General features: G+C 38.2%; 5 protein-coding genes across 5 annotated transcripts; all 5 read left to right on the plus strand.

The window, feature by feature from the left end:
- The first annotated feature begins 288 nt into the window (after positions 1–288).
- LOC122966531 (nuclear factor 7, brain-like) lies at positions 289–25201 on the plus strand. Its single transcript, XM_044330787.1, has 2 exons — positions 289–2423; positions 25184–25201. The coding sequence occupies exon 1, from the start codon at positions 514–516 to the stop codon at positions 1939–1941; it is 1428 nt and encodes a 475-aa protein (XP_044186722.1). The 5' UTR covers positions 289–513; the 3' UTR covers positions 1942–2423; positions 25184–25201.
- LOC122966618 (nuclear factor 7, brain-like) lies at positions 6325–7892 on the plus strand. The gene has a single exon (XM_044330861.1). The coding sequence runs from the start codon at positions 6410–6412 to the stop codon at positions 7829–7831; it is 1422 nt and encodes a 473-aa protein (XP_044186796.1). The 5' UTR covers positions 6325–6409; the 3' UTR covers positions 7832–7892.
- LOC122966639 (zinc-binding protein A33-like) lies at positions 11763–15798 on the plus strand. Its single transcript, XM_044330899.1, has one exon. The coding sequence runs from the start codon at positions 12162–12164 to the stop codon at positions 13566–13568; it is 1407 nt and encodes a 468-aa protein (XP_044186834.1). The 5' UTR covers positions 11763–12161; the 3' UTR covers positions 13569–15798.
- On the plus strand, positions 17315–18964 carry LOC122966564 (zinc-binding protein A33-like). Its single transcript, XM_044330794.1, has one exon. The coding sequence runs from the start codon at positions 17354–17356 to the stop codon at positions 18776–18778; it is 1425 nt and encodes a 474-aa protein (XP_044186729.1). The 5' UTR covers positions 17315–17353; the 3' UTR covers positions 18779–18964.
- On the plus strand, positions 23143–24909 carry LOC122966541 (zinc-binding protein A33-like). The gene has a single exon (XM_044330788.1). It carries the CDS (start codon positions 23276–23278, stop codon positions 24701–24703), a length of 1428 nt encoding a protein of 475 aa, XP_044186723.1. The 5' UTR covers positions 23143–23275; the 3' UTR covers positions 24704–24909.
- Positions 25202–26683: the final 1482 nt, after the last annotated feature.

Raw genomic sequence — 26683 nt, forward strand, 5'->3', positions numbered from 1 at the left:
CATGTAAATGTACTAACTGAAAGAACAGAAATTGAGTGAAATTTAATTAAGTTACAATTTAAAATAATAGAATATTAAAAAATGATTAAACTTGTCGTAAACAGCTCTGCTTAAACTATCTCTCAGTTGATGAAGTTGTTGTGAATGAATGTTCTGTCAGTCAACTATAATTGTTTCAGCACTATTTCACATCCACTTTTCAAGAATAGATGCTTTCATTGTTAAAATATACAGTCAGTTTTTGGTGGAGTATTCCTTTAACATCAATAACACAGAAACAGCACCATCTGATGGAGACACAATCAAATGGCAGTTTCATTTCCATCAGCTCTCCACCCATAACAAGTAAATGAAACTGAAAGATTTACATTGTTGAACAGAGCGCAGACGTCGTTACGTTGCAGAGAGAAATCTCTACTGAAGAACACACACTCGGAGGATTGAACAGAGAAAGTTGAAGGGACTGTAACTTGGTGAGTCTGCAACTTTAAGAAAATCAAAAAATCTGGGAAAATGGCTGAGAAAGCTGCTCTTTTGGAAAGTTTCCTGAACTGCCATGTGTGTTCAGAGACTTTCAGAGATCCCGTGTCTCTGACCTGCAACCACAGCTTCTGTTCAAGCTGTCTGCAAAAATTCTGGGAACAAGCTAAAAACAAAAACTGTCCCATTTGTAAAAGAAAATCTTCAAAGGATTATCCATCCATCAACCTTTCTCTCAAAGACCTGGCTGACTCCTTTGCAAAGACGCAGAATAATGATTCATCTGAGACGGAGAAAGAAAAGGAGAAAGAGGAAGTGGTGTGTGATAAACATCCAGAAGTCCCTTATTGGTTCTGTGAGGATGAACAGAGAGCTGTGTGTCCTGTCTGTGAGTTTTCTCTCCACCACAGTCACAAGGTGGTTCCTGTAGAACAAGCAGTCAGTGACCTGAAGGACCAGCTGAAATCTGACTTAGAGTCTCTGCAGGACAAGAGGGACAAATACGAAGAAGTGGAGAAAACATACAATGAAATGGTTGAACACTCCAAGAAGCAGCTGTTGTCCACAGAGAAGCAGATCAGAGCAGAGTTCAACAAGCTCCACCAGTTCCTGAAAGAGGAAGAGGAGTCCAGACTGGCAGCTCTGAGGGAGGAAGAGGAGCAGAAGGGGAAGACTATCAGCAGAGAGATGAAGAGGATTCAGGAGCAGATCTCCTCTCTGTCAGACAGTATCTCTGCTGTTGAAGAAGACCTGCAGAAACACAACGTGTCATTCCTCAGCAGTTATAAACCCACTCAGACCAGAGCCAGAGACCAGTGCTCACTGTCAGATCCACAGCTGGTCTCAGGAGCACTGATAGATGTGGCCAAACACCTGGGCAACCTGTCCTTCAGAGTCTGGGAGAAGATGAAGGAGAAGGTCCACTTCAGTCCTGTCATTCTGGACCCAAACACTGCAAACCCCTGTCTCTATCTGTCTGATGATCTGACCAGTGTGAGACGTGGAGACACAAACCAGCAGCTTCCTGATAATCCAGAGAGACACACTAATTATTCCACTGTTCTGGGCTCTGAGGGCTTCAGCTCAGGGAAACACAGCTGGGAGGTGGAGGTGGGAGACCATCCTGACTGGACTGTGGGTTTGGCTAAAGAGTCAGTTGACAGGAAGGGAGAGATATTTGCCTCACCAGATTATGGAATCTGGTGTTTACTGCATGACAGTGGAAAATACACTAATGGTCTTGGTAAGACTGTCAGCGTGAAGAAGAGTCTCCAGAGGATCAGAGTACAGCTGGACTATGACAGGGGGGAGGTGTCCTATTACGACCCTGAAGATATGACTCACATCTGCACTCACAGAGACACTTTCACTGAGAAACTCTTCCCTTATTTCAGTATCGGAGAGGCTGGTGATGCTAAAACCACTGATATCAAAATCTATCAAACTGAGATTTCTCTGTGATGTTCAGGAAGGTTTGTGAGATGTGATTTATTAGGATTTGAGGAGGATAATTAGATCTACAGATTTATTTTTGTCAATATCAGTTAGTGATTTATAGGTGAAACTCAAGAATTTGACATTTACTTTTTATGTGTTGATTATCAAAGTTTTTAAAGTAATTCAGTGAAGAAAAAAATGCACTTTCTCAACATGCGTTAATAATAATACATTCAGAGTTTTTACAAATGTTTTTTAGATAGAAAACATTATTTACTGTGCAGAATGGACCAAACAGGGAATATTGATATAATAATTCACCTGATCTTTATTTACCATGTGTATCATTAATCATAATAATAACTTCTGACTGTCAAACATTTTCTATATATTCATTCAGTTTTATCCATGAGAGCAAACTGAACCTTCTTCCTGATTTGTGATACTTTAAATTGAGAAAATTCTGCAGAAATTAATGTTCACAGTTTTTTGTTTCTCTCTCTAAGGTTCATCTAAATTATAGCAGCCCGAAATTTAAAAAAAAATTGAAAATGTCCATCAAATATTGACAAAGATCATGTAGATCACAGCTTGGACTGCACCTGATGACAGTTTTTTTATTATCTATTAATTTGTTGATGCTTTTATTCATTGATCAAACATTTAGTCAATAAAATAAAATGAAAATATCAAATATGATCAATCTTCAGTCCTAATGATATGTATTCACAAAGATTGATTGTAAAGCCCTGACCCTCATGTTGAACTCTGGATTTTAAAGGTTGTTAGTAGTGATCACCTTCATCTTTCTGTTTCAGCATTTATTTCTTAATTCTTGAACATTTATAAAGTTGGAGCTGCTGTTTGTTCCTTTGTGTTTATGTTAATCATCACTTGTGAAACACATCAGTACATGTGAGTCTGTGCTGAATGAATGTCAGGATTTACACTGATTAACTGTGTCTTCGATTTATGATTAATTCAAAAAGTTATATGTTTTCTATCTGGTGAACAAATGTCCTGATTAAACAAGAGTTAAATGATTTCCTGGGTTACTTCTGTCAATAAAAATCAAAATCAAAGCTGTGCTGCAGTTTTATGTGTCTGTAAACACAGAAAGACATTCACGTTTCTATTTAAATTATCATTTTATTGATAACACCTTAACACATTTTCTTGAAGTTAGAGAAACACGTGTAGCACGTAAGAGAACAGAGCAATAATCTGAAGAATCAGAGAACTAGAGGATCAATATTATTATACAGAAGAAACCCAAACTGACAAAAAGAGACAAAGGGAAACTAGAAAGAGCCAACTGCAGAGAAATGATTGAAGAAGGTTGGAAACAGAGGGACCAGGGAAAAAAAGAGTGAAAGACACCCTACGAGGAGAAGCCAACTCAGTGTTGTCAGTGCAACTTAGTCAGTGGCTGGAGAAAGAAGATAGCAGAGGTTCAGAGTGAACACAGAGGCTCCAGTTTATCTCAGTAAAGCTTCATCTGACTAAACAGCTGACAGGAAGGCAGCAGAGCTCACTGACCTCAAGAGACTAGAGGAGGACAGACATTAGTTTATATGTAGGGCTGCACAATTAATCATTTTCAATCATGACTCAGCTCTGATCATTCATATAGAATAATGATTTATTAGTGGTGTTGGTGCATTTCAATTTCATTAACAATGTGGCTGCAAACAGTTAAGATGCTGATATAAGATGAATGAAGGAGAATCATTTTGTTCCCAAATCACTGAGGAAAATAATTGTGCAGCAGCATCATGATCATGATCTCAATCTGTAATCAGAACGATCAATTTAGTCATAATTGTGCAGCCCTGATCAATAATTATAATGGAGGCTTGTTCTTATTCTACAGTGATAAACTGCTGTTGTCTCTGACTGGATCGTCTGTTAGATTTGACACTAAAGTCGACTTATTGTGCAGCTACATTAGAAGCATCAACCTGCCGTCCATCTGTGTCCTGTTTGTGCTTTACTTTGTGTGACTGCGCCCCCTGCTGGAGCTCATTCACTCTCTGAACTGCCTCTAATCTGTCAGTCGGACTCGAGTGCTGTTCCTCAAAGCGACATGCAGGCTGAGTGAAGAACCGCTCACTCTCAGTGCTGATGGTCAACAAGTGCTCCTCGTATTCTCTCAGCTATGTTCAAAAGGCACTGACAACACAGAGCCCTGTAGAAAAGCATGCAAAATAATCATCATCATCATCCTCATAGTCATCCTTAGTGCCACAGTCATCAATATAATCATCCTGATCATCATAGTCATCTTCATTATATCATCTTGAGACAAAAATAGTTATATGCACTTAAAAAGCTGAGAAAATAGAAAGAGAAAGGTGGAGTATACCAGCATTCAGTAGAAAATGAGAAACCAAATAAAAAGGAAAAAACACCAAAAAACAAGTGTCCTGCTGACTGTCATGCAAAGGAAATGCCAGCTATGCTGCTAGTTAGTGGCAGTTGTGTAATACTGTGTACTCCTTCATTTTAAATATGTGAGTCTTATTATACTGGTTTTCAAAGCTAATAAACACACTAAGAAGAACTGAAGAACAACACATTTATACTGTACATGCTGCTATTTCTTCTTTTTTTGGAGGGGAGTGGGCAGGACTGTTTTTACGCACCAAAGAGGAGGAAAAAATATTTTGTAATCAATTTCAGACACCTGATCTACTCTTAAAAGTCTGTCACACTGACATCCAATGCGCCCCTTACATTAAGAAAAAAACACTAAACACCTGATACTGAGAGGAGACTGCAGGCAGACTCTGTAGAAAAAACACACTGCTGTGTAAAACAAACATAATATGATCCACAGCAGGATAATTCATAACCAGGATATAATAAGCTACTATATGTGCAGTGTATGCCTGTGTATGGATCGGTTCACAGGATTTTTAGCATCACCAGGGTACATCGATAAGAATTTAAGGGACGACTGATGTTTCCATTTAAGCCATTTATTGCCAACATGCATACATGTAGGCTAGAGCAATAGAAGATGATGAAGCTTGTGATGGTTATGTCTTTTTTTTGTGTGAACAGAAAATGATGAACAGGAAAACTCAAGAATTACAATATACAGTTAAACTATATATAACATCACACATTTAGGTATCTAACAAACAGTGAATATTAGGGCTGAAATTAATACGTCACAGCAAACTTTACATTTAACAATTACACAATGAAAGAAGTTTTAAATATTCTAATTTAAGTTATAAGGATTCTAGATGTTGCATCTCCTAAATTAAGAACTACAGAGAATGAGTTACGTGCAATGTGCACTTATACACAACTATAAATCTGTAGGCTCAAGGCAAACAGGCCAGGTGACCATTATATCATTTACCAGTATATACTGGTCAAGCTTTTGCTCACATTCAATCTACATGAATCCAAAAATAACCATTAAACTATAACATATGAAGAAAGTAATGAACTCACTTTAGTCACACACAGCCATAGGTGTGTATGTGAAACACAGGTACAGAGGACTCTCACATGTGGTTAGTGGTGCTGCCGGCCAGAACAAAGGAAATGGGTGAGATATCAGTAGACCATGATTAGGAGTGAGTGAGCTCAGGTGAGAATGGTTGGATTCACACCAAGAAAGTAGGCGGAGGATTGTTGAATGGTGTGGATCTATTCTACAATGGGAAACAATATTTTCTTAATGCAGAGGTATTTCACTGTAAAAAATATCTTAATTGTTTTACTAATTTCAACAATTCAAACTTCAGGATCACTACTGATAGTACCTGCACATCAATATAGAAATGACAGAGACTGTCTGGGATGTTCAGGAGTCAAAACACTCCTGCACAGGTGATCAGAAACCTGGATAATATTCATCAATCATAAAGGGATACTAATTACCAAGTTGTGTTATATCATAACTTTAACATGATTAAAATCAGGATTATTCATAACAGGCGCTAATCTTCATGTAAATGTACTAACTGACAGAACAGAAGTTGAGTAAAGTTTAATGAAGTTAAATTTAAAATATTAGAATATCATAAAATGATTAAAATTGCCATAAACAGCTATGCTTAAACTATTTATCGGTTGATGAAGTTGTTCTGAATGAATGTTCTGGTAGTAAATTACAATTGTTTCAGCACTATTTCACATAAACTTTTCAAGTATAGACGCTTTCATTGTTTGATAGTTAAAACATACAGTAGGTTTTTGGTGGAGTATTCCTTTAACATCTGTAACACAGAAACAGCAACATCTGGTGGAGACACAATCAAATGGCAGTTTTATTTCAATCCGCTCTCTACCTGTGACGCAGGTAAATGAAACTGAAAGCACATTGACACTGTTGAACAGATCGCAGACGCCATTACGTTACAGAGTGAAATCTCTACTGAAGAACACACACTCGGAGGACTGAACAGAGAAAGTTGAAGAGACTGTATTTTGGTGAGTCTGCAACTTAAAGAAAATCTAGAAATCAGAGAAAATGGCTGAAAGAGCTCTTTTTGAAGGTTACCTGAGTTGCCACGTGTGTTCAGAGACTTTCAGTGATCCTGTGTCTCTGACCTGCAACCACAGCTTCTGTTCAAGCTGTCTGCAAAAATTCTGGGAACAAGCTAAAAACAAAAACTGTCCCATTTGTAAAAGAAAATCTTCAAAGGATTATCCATCCATCAACCTCTCTCTCAAAGACCTGGCTGACTCCTTTGCTAAGAGGCAGAATAATTCACCTGAGACGGAGAAAGAAAAGGAGAAAGAGGAGGTGGTGTGTCATAAACATCCAGAAGTCCCTTATTGGTTCTGTGAGGATGAACAGAGAGTTGTGTGTCCTGTCTGTGATTTTCTTCTCCATCACGGTCACAAGGTGGTTCCTGTAGAACAAGCAGTCAGTGACCTGAAGGACCAGCTGAAATCTGACTTAAAGTCTCTGCAGGACAAGATGGACAAATACAAACAAGTGGAGAAAACATACAATGAAATGGTTGAACACTCCAAGAAGCAGCTGTTGTCCACAGAGAAGCAGATCAGAGCAGAGTTCAACAAGCTCCACCAGTTTCTGAAAGAGGAAGAGGAGTCCAGACTGGCAGCTCTGAGGGAGGAAGAGGAGCAGAAGGGGAAGACTATCAGCAGAGAGATGAAGAGGATTCAGGAGCAGATCTCCTCTCTGTCAGACAGTATCTCTGCTGTTGAAGAAGACCTGCAGAAACACAACGTGTCATTCCTCAGCAGTTATAAACCCACTCAGACCAGAGCCAGAGACCAGTGCCCACTGTCAGATCCACAGCTGGTCTCAGGAGCGCTGATAGATGTGGCCAAACACCTGGGCAACCTGTCCTTCAGAGTCTGGGAGAAGATGAAGGAGAAGGTCCACTTCAGTCCTGTCATTCTGGACCCAAACACTGCAGACCCCCGTCTCTATCTGTCTGATGATCTGACCAGTGTGAGACGTGGAGACACAAACCAGCAGCTCCCTGATAATCCAGAGAGAAACACTAAGTATATCACTGTTCTGGGCTCTGAGGGCTTCAGCTCAGGGAAACACAGCTGGGAGGTGAAGGTGGGAGACTATCCTGTCTGGAATGTGGGTTTGGCTAAAGAGTCAGTTGACAGGAAGGGAGAGATATTTTCCTCACCAGAATATGGAATCTGGTGTTTATGGCATGGTGATGGAAAATACATTGATGTTGTTGGTGAGACTGTCAGAGTGAAGAAGAGTCTCCAGAGGATCAGAGTCCAGCTGGACTATGACACGGGGGAGGTGTCCTTCTACGACCCTGAAGACAAGACTCACATCTACACTCACAGAGACACTTTCACTGAGAAACTCTTCCCTTATTTTAACCTTGGAGAGGCTGGTGATGCTAAAACCACTGATATCAAAATCTGTCAAACTGAGATTTCTCTGTGATGTTCAGGAAGGTTTGTGAGATGTGATTTATTAGGATTTGATGGAATAATTAGATCTACAGATTTATATTTTCACTATCAGTTAGTGATTTATAGGTGAGAGTAATGCATTTAACATTTACTTTTTAATGGTTTAATCATGCAGGGTTTGTTTTTCTTTTAAAGTAAAAAATATTTTTTTCAAAGTGTATTTATAATAATACATTCAGACGTTTTACAAATGTTTTCTTTTTAAAATAAAGGAAAAACTTTTTTTACTGTGAAGAATGGACAGAACAGGGAATCTTAACGTAATAATTCACCTGTTTATTTACCATGTGTGTCATTAATCACAGATATCTGCTGATTGTCAAAACTTTTCTATGTGATTATTCAGTTTTATCCATGAAAACAAACTGAATCTTCTTCCTGATTTTTGGTGCTTTAACTCAAGAAAATTCTGTAGAAATTAGTTTTAAACAGTTTTTCATTTCTTCTTCAAGGTTAATTTGAAAGTGTCCATCAAATATTGACATAAAGATCATGAAGATCACAGCTTGAGCTGCACCTGATGACAGTTTTTTTTAAATTATCTATTAATTTGTTAATGCTTTTATTCATTGATCAAACATTTAGTCAATAAAATAAAATGAAAATATACATCAAATATGATCAATCATCAGTCCTAATGATGTGTATTCAAAAAGATTGATTGTAAAGCCCTGACCCTCATGTTGAACTGTGGATTTTAAAGGTTGTTAGTAGTGATCACCTTCATCTTTCTGTTTCAGCATTTATTTCTTAATTCTTGAACATTTATAAAGTTGGAGCTGCTGTTTGTTCCTGTGTGTTTATGTTAATCATCACTTGTGAAACACATCAGTACATGTGAGTCTGTGCTGAATGAACGTCATGATTTACGCTGATTAACTGTGTCTTCATTTTATGATTTATTCAAAAAGTTGTATGTTTTCTATCTGGTGAACAAATGTCCTGATCAAAACAAGAGTTAAATGATTTCCTGGGTTATTTCTGTCAATAAAAATCTAAATCAAAGCTGTGCTGCAGTTTTATGTGTCTGTAAACACAGAAAGTCATTCACGTTTCTATTTAAATTGTCATTTTATTGATAACACCTTAACACATTTTCTTGAAGTTAGAGAAACACGTGTAGCACGTAAGAGAACATAGCAATAATCTGAAGAATCAGAGAACTAGAGGATTAATATTATTATACAGAAGAAACCCAAACTGACAAAAAGGGACAAAGGGAAACTAGAAAGAGCCAACTGCAGAGAAATGATTGAAGAAGGTTGGAAACAGAGACGAGGGAAAAAAAGAGTGAAAGACACCCTACGAGGAGAAGCCAACTCAGTGTTGTCAGTGCAACTTAGTCAGTGGCTGGAGAAAGAAGATAGCAGAGGTTCAGAGTGAACACAGAGGCTCCAGTTTATCTCAGTAAAGCTTCATCTGACTAAACAGCTGACAGGAAGGCAGCAGAGCTCACTGACCTCAAGAGACTAGAGGAGGACAGACATTAGTTTATATGTAGGGCTGCACAATTAATCATTTTCAATCATGACTCAGCTCTGATCATTCATATAGAATAATGATTTATTAGTGGTGTTGGTGCATTTCATTTCATTAACAATGTGGCTGCAAACAGTTAAGATGCTGATATAAGATGAATGAAGGAGAATCATTTTGTTCCCAAATCACTGAGGAAAATAATTGTGCAGCAGCATCATGATCATGATCTCAAACTGTAATCAGAACGATCAATTTAGTCATAATTGTGCAACCCTGATAAATACTTATAATGGAAGCTTGTTCTTATTCTACAGTGATAAACTGCTGTTGTCTCTGATTGGATTGTCTGTTAGATTTGACACTAAAGTCGACTTATTGTGCAGCTACATTAGAAGCATCAACCTGCCGTCCATCTGTGTCCTGTTTGTGCTTTACTTTGTGTGACTGCGCCCCCTGCTGGAGCTCATTCACTCTCTGAACTGCCTCTAATCTGTCAGTCGGACTCGAGTGCTGTTCCTCAAAGTGACATGCAGGCTGAGTGAAGAACCGCTCACTCTCAGTGCTGATGGTCAACAAGTGCTCCTCGTATTCTCTCAGCTATGTTCAAAAGGCACTGACAACACAGAGCCCCGTAGAAAAGCATGCGAAATAATCATCATCATCATCCTCATAGTCATCCTTAGTGCCACAGTCATCAATATAATCATCCTGATCATCATAGTCATCTTCATTATGTCATCTTGAGACAACAATAGTTATATGCACTTAAAAAGCTGAGAAAATAGAAAGAGAAAGGTGGAGTATACCAGCATTCAGTAGAAAATGAGAAAGCAAATAAAAAGGAAAAAACAACAAAAAAACAAGTGTCATGCTGACTGTCATGCAAAGGAAATGCCAGCTATGCTGCTAGTTAGTGGCAGTTGTGTAATACTGTGTACTCCTTCATGTTAAATATGTGAGTCTTATTATACTGGTTTTCAAGGCTAGTAAACACACTAAGAAGAACCAAAGAACAACATATTTATACTGTACATGCTGCTATTTCTTCTTTTTTTGGAGGGGAGTGGGCAGGACTGTTTTTACGCACCAAAGAGGAGGAAAAAATATTTTGTAATCAATTTCAGACACCTGATCTACTCTTAAAAGTCTGTCACAATGACATCCAATGTGTCCCTTACATAAAAAACACACTAAACACCTGATACCGAGAGGAGACTGCAGGCAGACTCTGTAGGAAAAACACACTGCTGTGTAAAACAAACATAATATAATCCACAGCAGGATAATTCATAACCAGGATATAATAAGCTACTATATGTGCAGTGTATGCCTGTGTATGGATCGGTTCACAGGAGTTTGAGCATCACCAGGGTACATCGATAAGAATTTAAGGGACGACTGATTTTTCCATTTAAGCCATTTATTGCCAACATGCATACATGTAGGCTAGAGCAATAGAAGATGATGAAGCTTGTGACAGTTATGTTTTTTTTTTGTGTGAACAGAAAATGATGAACAGGAAAACTCAAAAATTACAATATATAGTTAAACAATATATAACATCACACATTTAGGTATCTAACAAACAGCGAATATTAGGGCTGAAATTAATACGTCACAGCAAACTTTACATTTAACAATTACACAATGAAAGAAGTTTTAAATATTCTAATTTAAGTTATAAGGATTCTAGATGTTGCATCTCCTAAATTAAGAACTACAGAGAATGAGTTATGTGCAATGTGCACTTACACACAACTATAAATCTGTATGCTCAAAACAAACAGACCAGGTGACCATTATATCATTTACCAGTATATACTGGTCAAGTGCTGACTCACATTCAATCTACATGAATCCAAAAACAACCATTAAATTATAACATATGAAGAAAGTAATAAACTCACTTTAGTCACACACAGCCATAGGTGTGTATGTGAAACACAGGTACAGAGGACTCTCACATGTGGTTAGTGGTGCTGCCGGCCAGAACAAAGGAAATGGGCGAGATATCAGTAGACCATGATTAGGAGTGAGTGAGCTCAGGTGAGTATGGTTGGATCCACACCATGGAAGTAAGTGAAGGATTGTTGAATGGTGTGGGTCTATTCTACAATGAGAAACAATATTTTCAATACAGAAATGACAGAGACTGTCTGGGATGTTCAGGAGTCAAAGACACTCCTGCACAGACGATCAGAAACCTGGATAATATTCATCAATCATAAAGGGATACTAATTACCAAGTTGTGTTATATCATAACTTTAACATGATTAAAATTAGGATTATTCATAACAGGCTCTAGTCTCCATGTAAATATACTAACTGACAGAACAGAAGTTGAGTGAAATTTAATTAAGTTACAATTTAAAATAATAGAATATTATAAAATGATTAAACTTTTCATAAATGGCTCTGCTTAAACTATTCTCAGTTGATGAAGTTGTTGTGAATGAATGTTCTGTCAGTCAATTATAATTGTTTCAGCACTATTTCACATCCACTTTTCAAGAATAGATGCTTTCATTGTTAAAATATACAGTCAGTTTTTGGTGGAGTATTCGTTTAACATCCATAACACAGAAACAGCAACATCTGGTGGAGACACAATCAAATGGCAGTTTCATTTCCATCAGCTCTCCACCCATAACAAGTAAATGAAACTGAAAGATTTACATTGTTGAACAGAGCGCGGACGTCGTTACATTACAGAGTGAAATCTCTACTGAAGAACACACACTCGGAGGACTGAACAGAGAAAGTTGAAGGGACTGTAACTTGGTGAGTCTGCAACTTAAAGAAAATCTAGAAATCAGAGGAAATGGCTGAGAAAATTGCTCTTGTTGAAAGTTTCCTGAGTTGCCATGTGTGTTCAGAGACTTTCAGAGATCCTGTGTCTCTGACCTGCAACCACAGCTTCTGTTCAAGCTGTCTGCAAAAATTCTGGGAACAAGCTAAAAACAAAAACTGTCCCATTTGTAAAAGAAAATCTTCAAAGGATTATCCATCCATCAACCTTTCTCTCAAAGACCTGGCTGACTCCTTTGCTAAGAGGCAGAATAATTCATCTGAGACGGAGAAAGAAAAGGAGAAAGAGGAAGTGGTGTGTGATAAACATCCAGAAGTCCCTTATTGGTTCTGTGAGGATGAACAGAGAGCTGTGTGTCCTGTCTGTGAGTTTTCTCTCCACCAGAGTCACAAGGTGGTTCCTGTAGAACAAGCAGTCAGTGACCTGAAGGACCAGCTGAAATCTGACTTAGAGTCTCTGCAGGACAAGAGGAACAAATACGAAGAAGTGGAGAAAACATACAATGAAATGGTTGAACACTCCAAGAAGCAGCTGTTGTCCACAGAGAAGCAGATCAGAGCAGAGTTCAACAAGTTCCACCAGTTCCTGAAAGAGGAAGAGGAGTCCAGACTGGCAGCTCTGAGGGAGGAAGAGGAGCAGAAGGGGAAGACTATCAGCAGAGAGATGAAGAGTATTCAGGAGCAGATCTCCTCTCTGTCAGACAGCATCTCTGCTGTTGAAGAAGATCTGCAGAAACACAACGTGTCATTCCTCAGCAGTTATAAACCCACTCAGACCAGAGCCAGAGACCAGTGCTCACTGTCAGATCCACAGCTGGTCTCAGGAGCACTGATAGATGTGGCCAAACACCTGGGCAACCTGTCCTTCAGAGTCTGGGAGAAGATGAAGGAGAAGGTCCACTTCAGTCCTGTCATTCTGGACCCAAACACTGCAAACCCTTGTCTCTATCTGTCTGATGATCTGACCAGTGTGAGAAATGAAGACACAAAGCAGCAGCTCCCTGATAATCCAGAGAGAAACACTAATTATCCCACTGTTCTGGGCTCTGAGGGCTTCAGCTCAGGGAAACACAGCTGGGAGGTGGAGGTGGGAGACTATCCTGGATGGAATGTGGGTTTGGCTAAAGAGTCAGTTGACAGGAAGGGAGAGCGATTTGCTTCACCAGAATATGGAATCTGGTGTTTACTGCATGACAGTGGAGAATACACTAATGGAGATGGTGAGACTGTCAGTGTGAAGAAGAGTCTCCAGAGGATCAGAGTCCAGTTGGACTATGACAGGGGGGAGGTGTCCTTCTACAACCATGAAGACATGACTCACATCTGCACTCTCAGAGACACTTTCACTGAGAAACTCTTCCCTTATGTCAGTGTGGGAGAGGCTGGTGATGCTAAAACCACTGACATCAAAATCTGTTAAACTGAGATTTCTCTGTTCAGGAAGGTTTGTGAGATGTGATTTATTAGGATTTGATGGAATAATTAGATCTACAAATTTATTTTTGTCAATAGTAGTTAGTTCTCTATAGGTAAAAGTCAAGAATTCAACATTTACTTTTGATATTGTAATTATCCAAGTTTTTAAAGTAAGTCAGTTAAACTTTCTCAAAATGCATTCAGACTTTTTATGTTTTCTTTTTAAAATAAAAAAAACATGTTGATTGTGCAGAATGGGCCAAACAGCGAATGCTGATGTAATAATTCACCTCTTCTTTATTTACCATGTGTATCTACTGATTGTTAAACCTTTTCCATATGTTCATTCAGTTTTATCCATAAGAAACAACTGAATCTCTTCCTGATTTTTGATACTTTAACACGAGAAAATTTTGCTAAAATGAATTTTGCTAAAATGAATGTCTAACATTCAGTTTTTCATTTCTTTCTTCAAAAAGATCATGTAGATCACAGCAAAAATGATTGATCTTCATTCCTAATATGTATTCAGAAGACTGACTGCAAAGCCCTGACCCTCATGTTGAACTCTGGATTTTAAAGGTTGTTAGTAGTGATCACCTTTATCTTTCTGTTTCAGCATTTATTTCTTAATTCTTGAACATTTATAAAGTTGGAGCTGCTGTTTGTTCTTGTGTGTTTATATTAATCATCACTTCACATTTCAGATGTGAAACACATCAGCACATGTGAGTCTGTGCTGAATGAATGTCAGGATTTACACTGATTAACTGTGTCTTTGATTTATGATTTATTCAAAAAGTTGTATGTTTTCTATCAGGTGAACAAATGTCCTGATCAAAACAAGAGTTAAATGATTTCCTGGGTTACTTCTGTCAATAAAAATCAAAATCAAAGCTGTGTTGCAGTTTTATGTGTCTGTAAACACAGAAAGACATTCACGTTTCTATTTAAATTGTCATTTTATTGATAACACCTTAACACATTTTCTTGAAGTTAGAGAAACACGTGTAGCACGTAAGAGAACAGAGCAATAATCTGAAGAATCAGAGAAGTAGAGGATTAATATTATTATACAGAAGAAACCCAAACTGACAAAAAGAGACAAAGGGAAACTAGAAAGAGCCAACTGCAGAGAAATGATTAAAGAAGGTTGGAAACAGAGGGACCAGGGAAAAAAGAGTGAAAGACACGCTACGAGGAGAAGCCAACTCAGTGTTGTCAGTGCAACTTAGTCACTGGCTGGAGAAAGAAGATAGCAGAGGTTCAGAGTGAACACAGAGGCTCCAGTTTATCTCAGTAAAGCTTCATCTGACTAAACAGCTGACAGGAAGGCAGCAGAGCTCACTGACCTCAAGAGACTAGAGGAGGACAGACATTAGTTTATATGTAGGGCTGCACAATTAATCATTTTCAATCATGACTCAGCTCTGATCATTCATATAGAATAATGATTTATTAGTGGTGTTGGTGCATTTCATTTCATTAAGAATGTGGCTGCAAACAGTTAAGATGCTGATATAAGATGAGTGAAGGAGAATCATTTTGTTCCCAAATCACTGAGGAAAATAATTGTGCAGCAACATCATGATCATGATCTCAAACTGTAATCAGAACGATCAATTTAGTCATAATAGTGCAGCCCTGATCAATAATTATAATGGAGGCTTGTTCTTATTCTACAGTGATAAACTGCTGTTGTCTCTGACTGGATTGTCTGTTAGATTTGACACTAAAGTCGACTTATTGTGCAGCTACATTAGAAGCATCAACCTGCCGTCCATCTGTGTCCTGTTTGTGCTTTACTTTGTGTGACTGCGCCCCCTGCTGGAGCTCATTCACTCTCTGAACTGCCTCTAATCTGTCAGTCGGACTCGAGTGCTGTTCCTCAAAGTGACATGCAGGCTGAGTGAAGAACCGCTCGCTCTCAGTGCTGATGGTCAACAAGTGCTCCTCGTATTCTCTCAGCTATGTTCAAAAGGCACTGACAACACAGAGCCCCGTAGAAAAGCATGCGAAATAATCATCATCATCATCATCCTCATAGTCATCCTTAGTGCCACAGTCATCAATATAATCATCCTGATCATCATAGTCATCTTCATTATATCATCTTGAGACAAAAATAGTTATATGCACTTAAAAAGCTGAGAAAATAGAAAGAGAAAGGTGGAGTATACCAGCATTCAGTAGAAAATGAGAAACCAAATAAAAAGGAAAAAACACCAAAAAAACAAGTGTCATGCTGACTGTCATGCAAAGGAAACGCCAGCTATGCTGCTAGTTAGTGGCAGTTGTGTAATACTGTGTACTCCTTCATGTTAAATATGTGAGTCTTATTATACTTGTTTTCAATGCTAGTAAACACACTAAGAAGAACAGAAGAAAAACACATTTATACTGTACATACTGCTATTTCCTCTTTTATTGGAGGGGAGTGGGCAGGACTGTTTTTAGGCACCAAAGAGGAGGAAAAAATATTTTGTAATCAATTTCAGACACCTGATCTACTCTTAAAAGTCTGTCACACTGACATCCAATGTGTCCCTTACATAAAAAAACACTAAACACCTGATACTGAGAGGAGACTGCAGGCAGACAATGATGAGGCAGGTGACCATTATATCATTTACCAGTATATACTGGTCAAGCTTTTACTCACATTCAATCTACATGAATCCAAAAATAACCATTAAACTATAAAATATGAAGAAAGTAATAAACTCACTTTAGTCACACACAGCCATAGGTGTGTATGTGAAACACAGGTACAGAGGACTCTCACATGTGGTTAGTGGTGCTGCCGGCCATGAACAAAGGAAATGGGTGAGATATCAGTAGACCATGATTAGGAGTGAGTGAGCTCAGGTGAGAATGGACGGATTCACACCAAGGAAGTAGGCGGAGTATTGTTGAATGGTGTGGGTCTATTCTACAATGGGCAGCAGAGCTCACTGACCTCAAGAGACTAGAGGAGGACAGACATTAGTTTATATGTAGGGCTGCACAATTAATCATTTTCAATCATGACTCAGCTCTGATCATTTGTATACCGGTAGTTGAATAGTTTGGGTCTATTCTACAATGGAAAAACATATTTTCAATATAGAAATGACAGAGACTGTCTGGGATATTCAGGAGTCAAAGACACTCCTGCACAGATGATCAGAAACCTGGATAATATTCATCAATCATAAAGGGATACTAATTACCAAGTTGTGTTATATCATAGCCTCAACATGATTAAAATCAGGATAATCCATAACAGGCGCTAATCTTCATGTAAATGTACTAACTGACAGAACAGAAATTGAGTGAAATTTAATTAAGTTACAATTTAAAATAATAGAATATTATAAAACTTTTCATAAACAGCTCTGCTTAAACTATTTATCGGTTGATGAAGTTGTTGTGAATGAATGTTCTGTCAGTCAATTATAATTGTTTCAGCACTATTTCACATCCACTTTTCAAGAATAGATGCTTTCATTGTTAAAATATACAGTCAGTTTTTGGTGGAGTATTCCTTTAACATCTGTAACACAGAAACAGCACCATCTGGTGGAGACACAATCAAATGGCAGTTTTATTTCAATCCGCTCTCTACCTGTGACGCAGGTAAATGAAACTGAAAGCAGATTGACATTGTTGAACAGATCGCAGACGCCATTACATTACAGAGTGAAATCTCTACTGAAGAACACACACTCGGAGGACTGAACAGAGAAAGGTGAAGAGACTGTATTTTGGTGAGTCTGCAACTTAAAGAAAATCTAGAAATCAGAGAAAATGGCTGAAAGAGCTCTTTTTGAAGGTTACCTGAGTTGCCACGTGTGTTCAGAGACTTTCAGTGATCCTGTGTCTCTCACCTGCAACCACAGCTTCTGTTCAAGCTGTCTGCAAAAATTCTGGGAACAAGCTAAAAACAAAAACTGTCCCATTTGTAAAAGAAAATCTTCAAAGGATTATCCATCCATCAACCTTTCTCTCAAAGACCTGGCTGACTCCTTTGCTAAGAGGCAGAATAATGATTCATCTGAGACGGAGAAAGAAAAGGAGAAAGAGGAAGTGGTGTGTCATAAACATCCAGAAGTCCCTTATTGGTTCTGTGAGGATGAACAGAGAGTTGTGTGTCCTGTCTGTGATTTTCTTCTCCATCACGGTCACAAGGTGGTTCCTGTAGAACAAGCAGTCAGTGACCTGAAGGACCAGCTGAAATCTGACTTAAAGTCTCTGCAGGACAAGAGGGACAAATACAAACAAGTGGAGAAAACATACAATGAAATGATTCAACACTCTAAGAAGCAGCTGTTGTCCACAGAGAAGCAGATCAGAGCAGAGTTCAACAAGCTCCACCAGTTCCTGAAAGTGGAAGAGGAGTCCAGGCTGGCAGCTCTGAGGGAGGAAGAAGAGCAGAAGGGGAAGACTATCAGCAGAGAGATGAAGAGGATTCAGGAGCAGATCTCCTCTCTGTCAGACAGTATCTCTGCTGTTGAAGAAGACCTGCAGAAACACAAGGTGTCATTCCTCAGCAGTTATAAACCCACTCAGACCAGAGCCAGAGACCAGTGCTCACTGTCAGATCCACAGCTGGTCTCAGGAGTGCTGATAGATGTGGCCAAACACCTGGGCAACCTGTCCTTCAGAGTCTGGGAGAAGATGAAGGAGAAGGTCCACTTCAGTCCTGTCATTCTGGACCCAAACACTGCAGACCCCCGTCTCTATCTGTCTGATGATCTGACCAGTGTGAGACGTGGAGACACAAACCAGCAGCTCCCTGATAATCCAGAGAGAAACACTAAGTATATCACTGTTCTGGGCTCTGAGGGCTTCAGCTCAGGGAAACACAGCTGGGAGGTGGAGGTGGGAGACTATCCTGTCTGGAATGTGGGTTTGGCTAAAGAGTCAGTTGACAGGAAGGGAAAGATATTTTCCTCACCAGATTATGGAATCTGGTGTTTATGGCATGGTGATGGAAAATACATTGATGTTGTTGGTGAGACTGTCAGAGTGAAGAAGAGTCTCCAGAGGATCAGAGTCCAGCTGGACTATGACACGGGGGAGGTGTCCTTCTACGACCCTGAAGACATGACTCACATCTACACTCACAGAGACACTTTCACTGAGAAACTCTTCCCTTATTTTAACCTTGGAGAGGCTGGTGATGCTAAAACCACTGATATCAAAATCTGTCAAACTGAGATTTCTCTGTGATGTTCAGGAAGGTTTGTGAGATGTGATTTATTAGGATTTGAGGAGGATAATTAGATCTACAGATTTATTTTGTCACTATCAGTTAGTGATTTATAGGTGAGAGTAATGCATTTAACATTTACTTTTTAATGGTTTAATCATCCAGGGTTTGTTTTTCTTTTAAAGTAAAAAATATTTTTTTCAAAGTGTATTTATAATAATACATTCAGACGTTTTACAAATGTTCTCTTTTTTAAATAAAGGAAAAACTTTTTTTACTGTGAAGAATGGACAGAACAGGGAATCTTGACGTAATAATTCACCTGTTTATTTACCGTGTGTGTCATTAATCACAGATATCTACTGATTGTCAAACCTTTTCTATATGTTCATTCAGTTTTATCCATGAAAACAAACGGAACCTTCTTCCTGATTTTTGGTGCTTCAACTCAAGAAAATTCTGCAGAAATTAATTTTAAACAGTTTTTCATTTCTTCTTCAAGGTTCAGTCTAAATTACAGCAGCCCGAAATTGAAGAAAAAAAAAAATTGAAGGTGTCCATCAAATATTGACACAAAGATCATGTAGATCACAGCTTGGGCTGCACCTCATGACAGTTTTTTTTTTAAATCTATTAATTTGTTAATGCTTTTATTCATTGATCAAACATTTAGTCAATAAAATAAAATGAAAATATATATCAAATATGATCAATCTTCAGTCCTAATGATGTGTATTCAAAAAGATTGACAGTAAAGCCTTGACCCTCATGTTGAACTCTGGATTTTAAAGGTTGTTAGTAGTGATCACCTTTATCTTTCTGTTTCAGCATTTATTTCTTAATTCTTGAACATTTATAAAGTTGGAGCTGCTGTTTGTTCCTGTGTGTTTATGTTAATCATCACTTCACATTTTAGATGTGAAACACATCAGTACATGTGAGTCTGTGCTGAATGAATGTCAGGATTTACACTGATTAACTGTGTCTTCGATCTATGATTATTCAAAAAGTTGTATGTTTTCTATCAGGTGAACAAATGTCCTGATCAAAACAAGAGTTAAATGATTTCCTGGGTTACTTCTGTCAATAACAATCAAAACCAAAGCTGTGTTGCAGTTTTATGTGTCTGTAAACACAGAAAGACATTCACGTTTCTATTTAAATTGTCATTTTATTGATAACACCTTAACACATTTTCTTGAAGTTAGAGAAACACGTGTAGCACGTAAGAGAACAGAGCAATAATCTGAAGAATCAGAGAACTAGAGGATTAATATTATTATACAGAAGAAACCCAAACTGACAAAAAGAGACAAAGGGAAACTAGAAAGAGCCAACTGCAGAGAAATGATTGAAGAAGGTTGGAAACAGAGGGATGAGGGAAAAAAGAGTGAAAGACACCCTATGAGGAGAAGCCAACTCAGTGTTGTCAGTGCAACTTAGTCACTGGCTGGAGAAAGAAGATAGCAGAGGTTCAGAGTGAACACAGAGGCTCCAGTTTATCTCAGTAAAGCTTCATCTGACTAAACAGCTGACAGGAAGGCAGCAGAGCTCACTGACCTCAAGAGACTAGAGGAGGACAGACATTAGTTTATATGTAGGGCTGCACAATTAATCATTTTCAATCATGACTCAGCTCTGATCATTCATATAGAATAATGATTTATTAGTGGTGTTGGTGCATTTCATTTCATTAACAATGTGGCTGCAAACAGTTAAGATGCTGATATAAGATGAATGAAGGAGAATCATTTTGTTCCCAAATCACTGAGGAAAATAATTGTGCAGCAACATCATGATCATGATCTCAATCTGTAATCAGAACGATCAATTTAGTCATAATTGTGCAGCCCTGATCAATAATTATAATGGAAGCTTGTTCTTATTCTACAGTGATAAACTGCTGTTGTCTCTGACTGGATTGTCTGTTAGATTTGACACTAAAGTCGACTTATTGTGCAGCTACATTAGAAGCATCAACCTGCCGTCCATCTGTGTCCTGTTTGTGCTTTACTTTGTGTGACTGCGCCCCCTGCTGGAGCTCATTCACTCTCTGAACTGCCTCTAATCTGTCAGTCGGACTCGAGTGCTGTTCCTCAAAGTGACATGCAGGCTGAGTGAAGAACCGCTCGCTCTCAGTGCTGATGGTCAACAAGTGCTCCTCGTATTCTCTCAGCTATGTTCAAAAGGCACTGACAACACAGAACCCCGTAGAAAAGCATGCAAAATAATCATCATCATCATCATCCTCATAGTCATCCTTAGTGCCACAGTCATCAATATAATCATCCTGATCATCATAGTCATCTTCATTATATCATCTTGAGACAAAAATAGTTATATGCACTTAAAAAGCTGAGAAAATAGAAAGAGAAAGGTGGAGTATACCAGCATTCAGTAGAAAATGAGAAACCAAATAAAAAGGAAAAAAACAACAAAAAAACAAGTGTCCTGCTGACTGTCATGCAAAGGAAACGCCAGCTATGCTGCTAGTTAGTGGCAGTTGTGTAATACTGTGTACTCCTTCATTTTAAATATGTGAGTCTTATTATACTGGTCTTCAAAGCTAGTAAACGCACTAAGAAGAACAGAAGAACAACACATTTGTACTGTACATGCTGCTATTTCCTCTTTTTTTGGAGGGGAGTGGGCAGGACTGTTTTTAGGCTCCAAAGAGGAGGAAAAAATGTTTTGTAATCAATTTCAGACACCTGATCTACTCTTAAAAGTCTGTCACACTGACATCCAATGTGTCCCTTACATAAAAAAAACACTAAACACCTGATACTGAGAGGAGACTGCAGGCAGACTCTGTAGAAAAAACACACTGCTGTGTAAAACAAACATAATATGATCCACAGCAGGATAATTCATAACCAGGATATAATAAGCTACTATATGTGCAGTGTATGCCTGTGTATGGATCGGTTCACAAGAGTTTGAGCATCACCAGGGCACATCGATAAGAATTTAAGGGACGACTGATTTTTCCATTTAAGCCATTTATTGCCAACATGCATACATGTAGGCTAGAGCAATAGAAGATGATGAAGCTTGTGGCGGTTATGTTTTTTTTTTGTATGAACAGAAAATGATGAACAGGAAAACTCAAAAATTACAATATACAGTTAAACAATATATAACATCACACATTTAGGTATCTAACAAACAGCGAATATTAGGGCTGAAATTAATACGTCACAGCAAACTTTACATTTAACAATTACATAATGAAAGAAGTTTTAAATATTCTAATTTAAGTTATAAGGATTCTGGATGTTGCATCTCCTAAATTAAGAACTACAGAGAATGAGTTACGTGCAATGTGCACTTACACACAACTATAAATCTGTATGCTCAAAACAAACAGGCCAGGTGACCATTATATCATTTACCAGTATATACTGGTCAAGCTTTTGCTCACATTCAATCTACATGAATCCAGAAATAACCATTAAACTATAACATATAAAGAAAGTAATAAACTCACTTTAGTCACACACAGCCATAGGTGTGTATGTGAAACACAGGTACAGAGGACTCTCACATGTGGTTAGTGGTGCTGCCGGCCAGAACAAAGGAAATGGGTGAGATATCAGTAGACCATGATTAGGAGTGAGTGAGCTCAGGTGAGTATGGGCGAATTCACACCAAGGAAGTAGGTGAAGGATTGTTGAATGGTGTGGGTCTATTCTGCAATGGGAAACAATATTTTCTTAATGCAGAGGTATTTCACTGTAAAAAGAATATCTTAATTGCTTTACTAATTTTAACAATTCAAACTTCAGGATCACTACTGATAGTACCTGCATGTCAATATAGAAATGACAGAGACTGTCTGGGATGTTCAGGAGTCAAAGACACTCCTGCACAGGTGATCAGAAACCTGGATAATATTCATGAATCATAAAGGGATACTAATCACCAAGTTGTGTTATATCATAACTTTAACATGATTAAAATCAGGATTATTCATAACAGGCACTAATCTTCATGTAAATGTACTAACTGACAGAACAGAAGTTGAATGAAGTTTAATAAAGTTACATTTAAAATAATAGAATATTATAAAGTGATTAAAATTACCATAAACAGCTCTGCTCAAACTATTTATCGGTTGATGAAGTTGTTCTGAATGAATGTTCTGTCAGTCAACTATAATTGTTTCAGCATTATTTCACATAAACTTTTCAAGTATAGACACTTTCAGTGTTTGATAGTTAAATCATACAGTAGGTTTTTGGTGGAGTATTCCTTTAACATCTGTAACACAGAAACAGCAACATCTGGTGGAGACACAATCAAATGGCAGTTTTATTTCAATCAGCTCTCTACCTGTGACGCAGGTAAATGAAACTGAAAGCAGATTGACACTGTTGAACAGATCGCGGACGTCGTTACATTACAGAGTGAAATCTCTACTGAAGAACACACACTCGGAGGATTGAACAGAGAAAGTTGAAGAGACTGTAATTTGGTGAGTCTACAACTTAAAGAAAATCTAGAAATCAGACAAAATGGCTGAGAAAATTGCTCTTTTTGAAAGTTTCCTGAACTGCCATGTGTGTTCAGAGACTTTCAGAGATCCCGTGTCTCTGACCTGCAACCACAGCTTCTGTTCAAGCTGTCTGCAAAAATTCTGGGAACAAGCTAAAAACAAAAACTGTCCCATTTGTAAAAGAAAATCCTCAAAGGATTATCCATCCATCAACCTTTCTCTCAAAGACCTGGCTGACTCCTTTGCTAAGAGGCAGAATAATGATTCACCTGAGACGGAGAAAGAAAAGGAGAAAGAGGAAGTGGTGTGTGATAAACATCCAGAAGTCCCTTATTGGTTCTGTGAGGATGAACAGAGAGTTGTGTGTCCTGTCTGTGAGTTTTCTCTCCACCAGAGTCACAAGGTGGTTCCTGTAGAACAAGCAGTCAGTGACCTGAAGGACCAGCTGAAATCTGACTTAAAGTCTCTAAAGGACAAGAGGAACAAATACAAACAAGTGGAGAAAACATACAATGAAGTGATTCAACACTCCAAGAAGCAGCTGTTGTCCACAGAGAAGCAGATCAGAGCAGAGTTCAACAAGCTCCACCAGTTCCTGAAAGAGGAAGAGGAGTCCAGACTGGCAGCTCTGAGGGAGGAAGAGGAGCAGAAGGGGAAGACTATCAGCAAAGAGATGAGGAGGATTCAGGAGCAGATCTCCTCTCTGTCAGACAGTATCTCTGCTGTTGAAGAAGACCTGCAGAAACACAAGGTGTCATTCCTCAGCAGTTATAAACCCACTCAGACCAGAGCCAGAGACCAGTGCTCACTGCCAGATCCACAGCTGGTCTCAGGAGCGCTGATAGATGTGGCCAAACACCTGGGCAACCTGTCCTTCAGAGTCTGGGAGAAGATGAAGGAGAAGGTCCACTTCAGTCCTGTCATTCTGGACCCAAACACTGCAAACCCCTGTCTCTATCTGTCTGATGATCTGACCAGTGTGAGACATGGAGACACAAAGCAGCAGCTCCCTGATAATCCAGAGAGAAACACTGAGTATCACACTGTTCTGGGCTCTGAGGGCTTCAGCTCAGGGAAACACAGCTGGGAGGTGGAGGTGGGAGACCATCCAGGCTGGAATGTGGGTTTGGTTAAAGAGTCAGTTGACAGGAAGGGAAAAAGACAATCTTCACCAGATTATGGAATCTGGTGTTTACTGCATCGCAGTGGAAAATACACTAATGGTCTTGGTGAGACTGTCAGAGTGAAGAAGAGTCTCCAGAGGATCAGAGTACAGCTGGACTATGACAGGGGGGAGGTGTCCTATTACGACCTTGAAGACATGACTCACATCTGCACTCACAGAGGCACTTTCACTGAGAAACTCTTCCCATATTTCAGTATCGGAGAGGCTGGTGATGCTAAAACCACTGATATCAAAATCTATCAAACTGAGATTTCTCGGTGATGTTCAGGAAGGTTTGTGAGATGTGATTTATTAGGATTTGAGGAGGATAATTAGATCTACAGATTTATTTTTGTCAATATCAGTTAGTTCTTTATAGGTGAAACTCAGTAATTTGACATTTACTTTTTATGTGTTGATTATCCAAGTTTTTAAAGTAATTCAGTGAAAAAAAAAAAGTACTTTCTCAATATGCGTTAATAATAATAAATTCAGAGTTTTTACAAATGTATTTTAGATAGAAAACATTATTTACTGTGAAGAATGGGGCAAACGGAATATTGATGTAATAATTCACCTGATCTTTATTTACCATGTGTATCATGATTCATAATGATAACTTCTGACTGTCAAACCTTTTCTATATGTTCATTCAGTTTTATCCATGAAAACAAACTGAACCTTCCACCTGATTTTTGGTGCTTTAACTCAAGAAAATTCTGCAGAAATTAATTTTAAACAGTTTTTCATTTCTTCTTCAAGGTTCAGTCTAAATTACAGCAGCCCGAAAAAAAAAAAAAAAAAAAAATTGAAGGTGTCCATCAAATATTGACATAAAGATCATGTAGATCACAGCTTGGACTGCACCTGATGACAGTTTTTTTATTATCTATTAATTTGTTAATGCTTTTATTCATTGATCAAACATTTAGTCAATAAAATAAAATGAAAATATACATCAAATATGATCAATCTTCAGTCCTAATGATATGTATTCAAAAAGATTGACAGTAAAGCCCTGACCCTCATGTTGAACTGTGGATTTTAAAGGCTGTTAGTAGTGATCACCTTTATCTTTCTGTTTCAGCATTTATTTCTTAATTCTTGAATATCTATTAAGTTGGAGCTGCTGTTTGTTCCTTTGTGTTTATGTCAATCATCACTTCACATGTCAGATGTGAAACACATCAACACATGTGAGTCTGTGCTGAATGAATGTCAGGATTTACACTGATTAACTGCGTCTTCGATTTATGATTTATTCAAAAAGTTATATGTTTTCTATCTGGTGAACAAATGTCCTGATCAAAACAAGAGTTAAATGATTTCCTGGGTTACTTCTGTCAATAAAAATAAAAATCAAAGCTGTGTTGCAGTTTTATGTGTCTGTAAACACAGAAAGACATTCACGTTTCTATTTAAATTGTCATTTTATTGATAACACCTTAACACATTTTCTTGAAGTTAGAGAAACACGTGTAGCACGTAAGAGAACAGAGCAATAATCTGAAGAATCAGAGAACTAGAGGATTAATATTATTATACAGAAGAAACCCAAACTGACAAAAAGAGACGAAGGGAAACTAGAAAGAGCCAACTGCAGAGAAATGATTGAAGAAGGTTGGAAACAGAGGGACGAGGGAAAAAAAGAGTGAAAGACACCCTACGAGGAGAAGCCAACTCAGTGTTGTCAGTGCAACTTAGTCACTGGCTGGAGAAAGAAGATAGCAGAGGTTCAGAGTGAACACAGAGGCTCCAGTTTATCTCAGTAAAGCTTCATCTGACTAAATAGCTGACAGGAAGGCAGCAGAGCTCACTGACCTCAAGAGACTAGAGGAGGACAGACATTAGTTTATATGTAGGGCTGCACAATTAATCATTTTCAATCATGACTCAGCTCTGATCATTCATATAGAATAATGATTTATTAGTGGTGTTGGTGCATTTCATTTCATTAACAATGTGGCTGCAAACAGTTAAGATGCTGATATAAGATGAATGAAGGAGAATCATTTTGTTCCCAAATCACTGAGGAAAATAATTGTGCAGCAACATCATGATCATGATCTCAATCTGTAATCAGGACTATCAATTTAGTCATAATTGTGCAGCCCTGATCAATAATTATAATGGAGGCTTGTTCTTATTCTACAGTGATAAACTGCTGTTGTCTCTGACTGGATTGTCTGTTAGATTTGACACTAAAGTCGACTTATTGTGCAGCTACATTAGAAGCATCAACCTGCCGTCCATCTGTGTCCT

The sequence above is a fragment of the Thunnus albacares genome, chromosome 2, assembly GCF_914725855.1.
Source record: "Thunnus albacares chromosome 2, fThuAlb1.1, whole genome shotgun sequence".
Lineage (NCBI taxonomy): Eukaryota > Metazoa > Chordata > Actinopteri > Scombriformes > Scombridae > Thunnus > Thunnus albacares.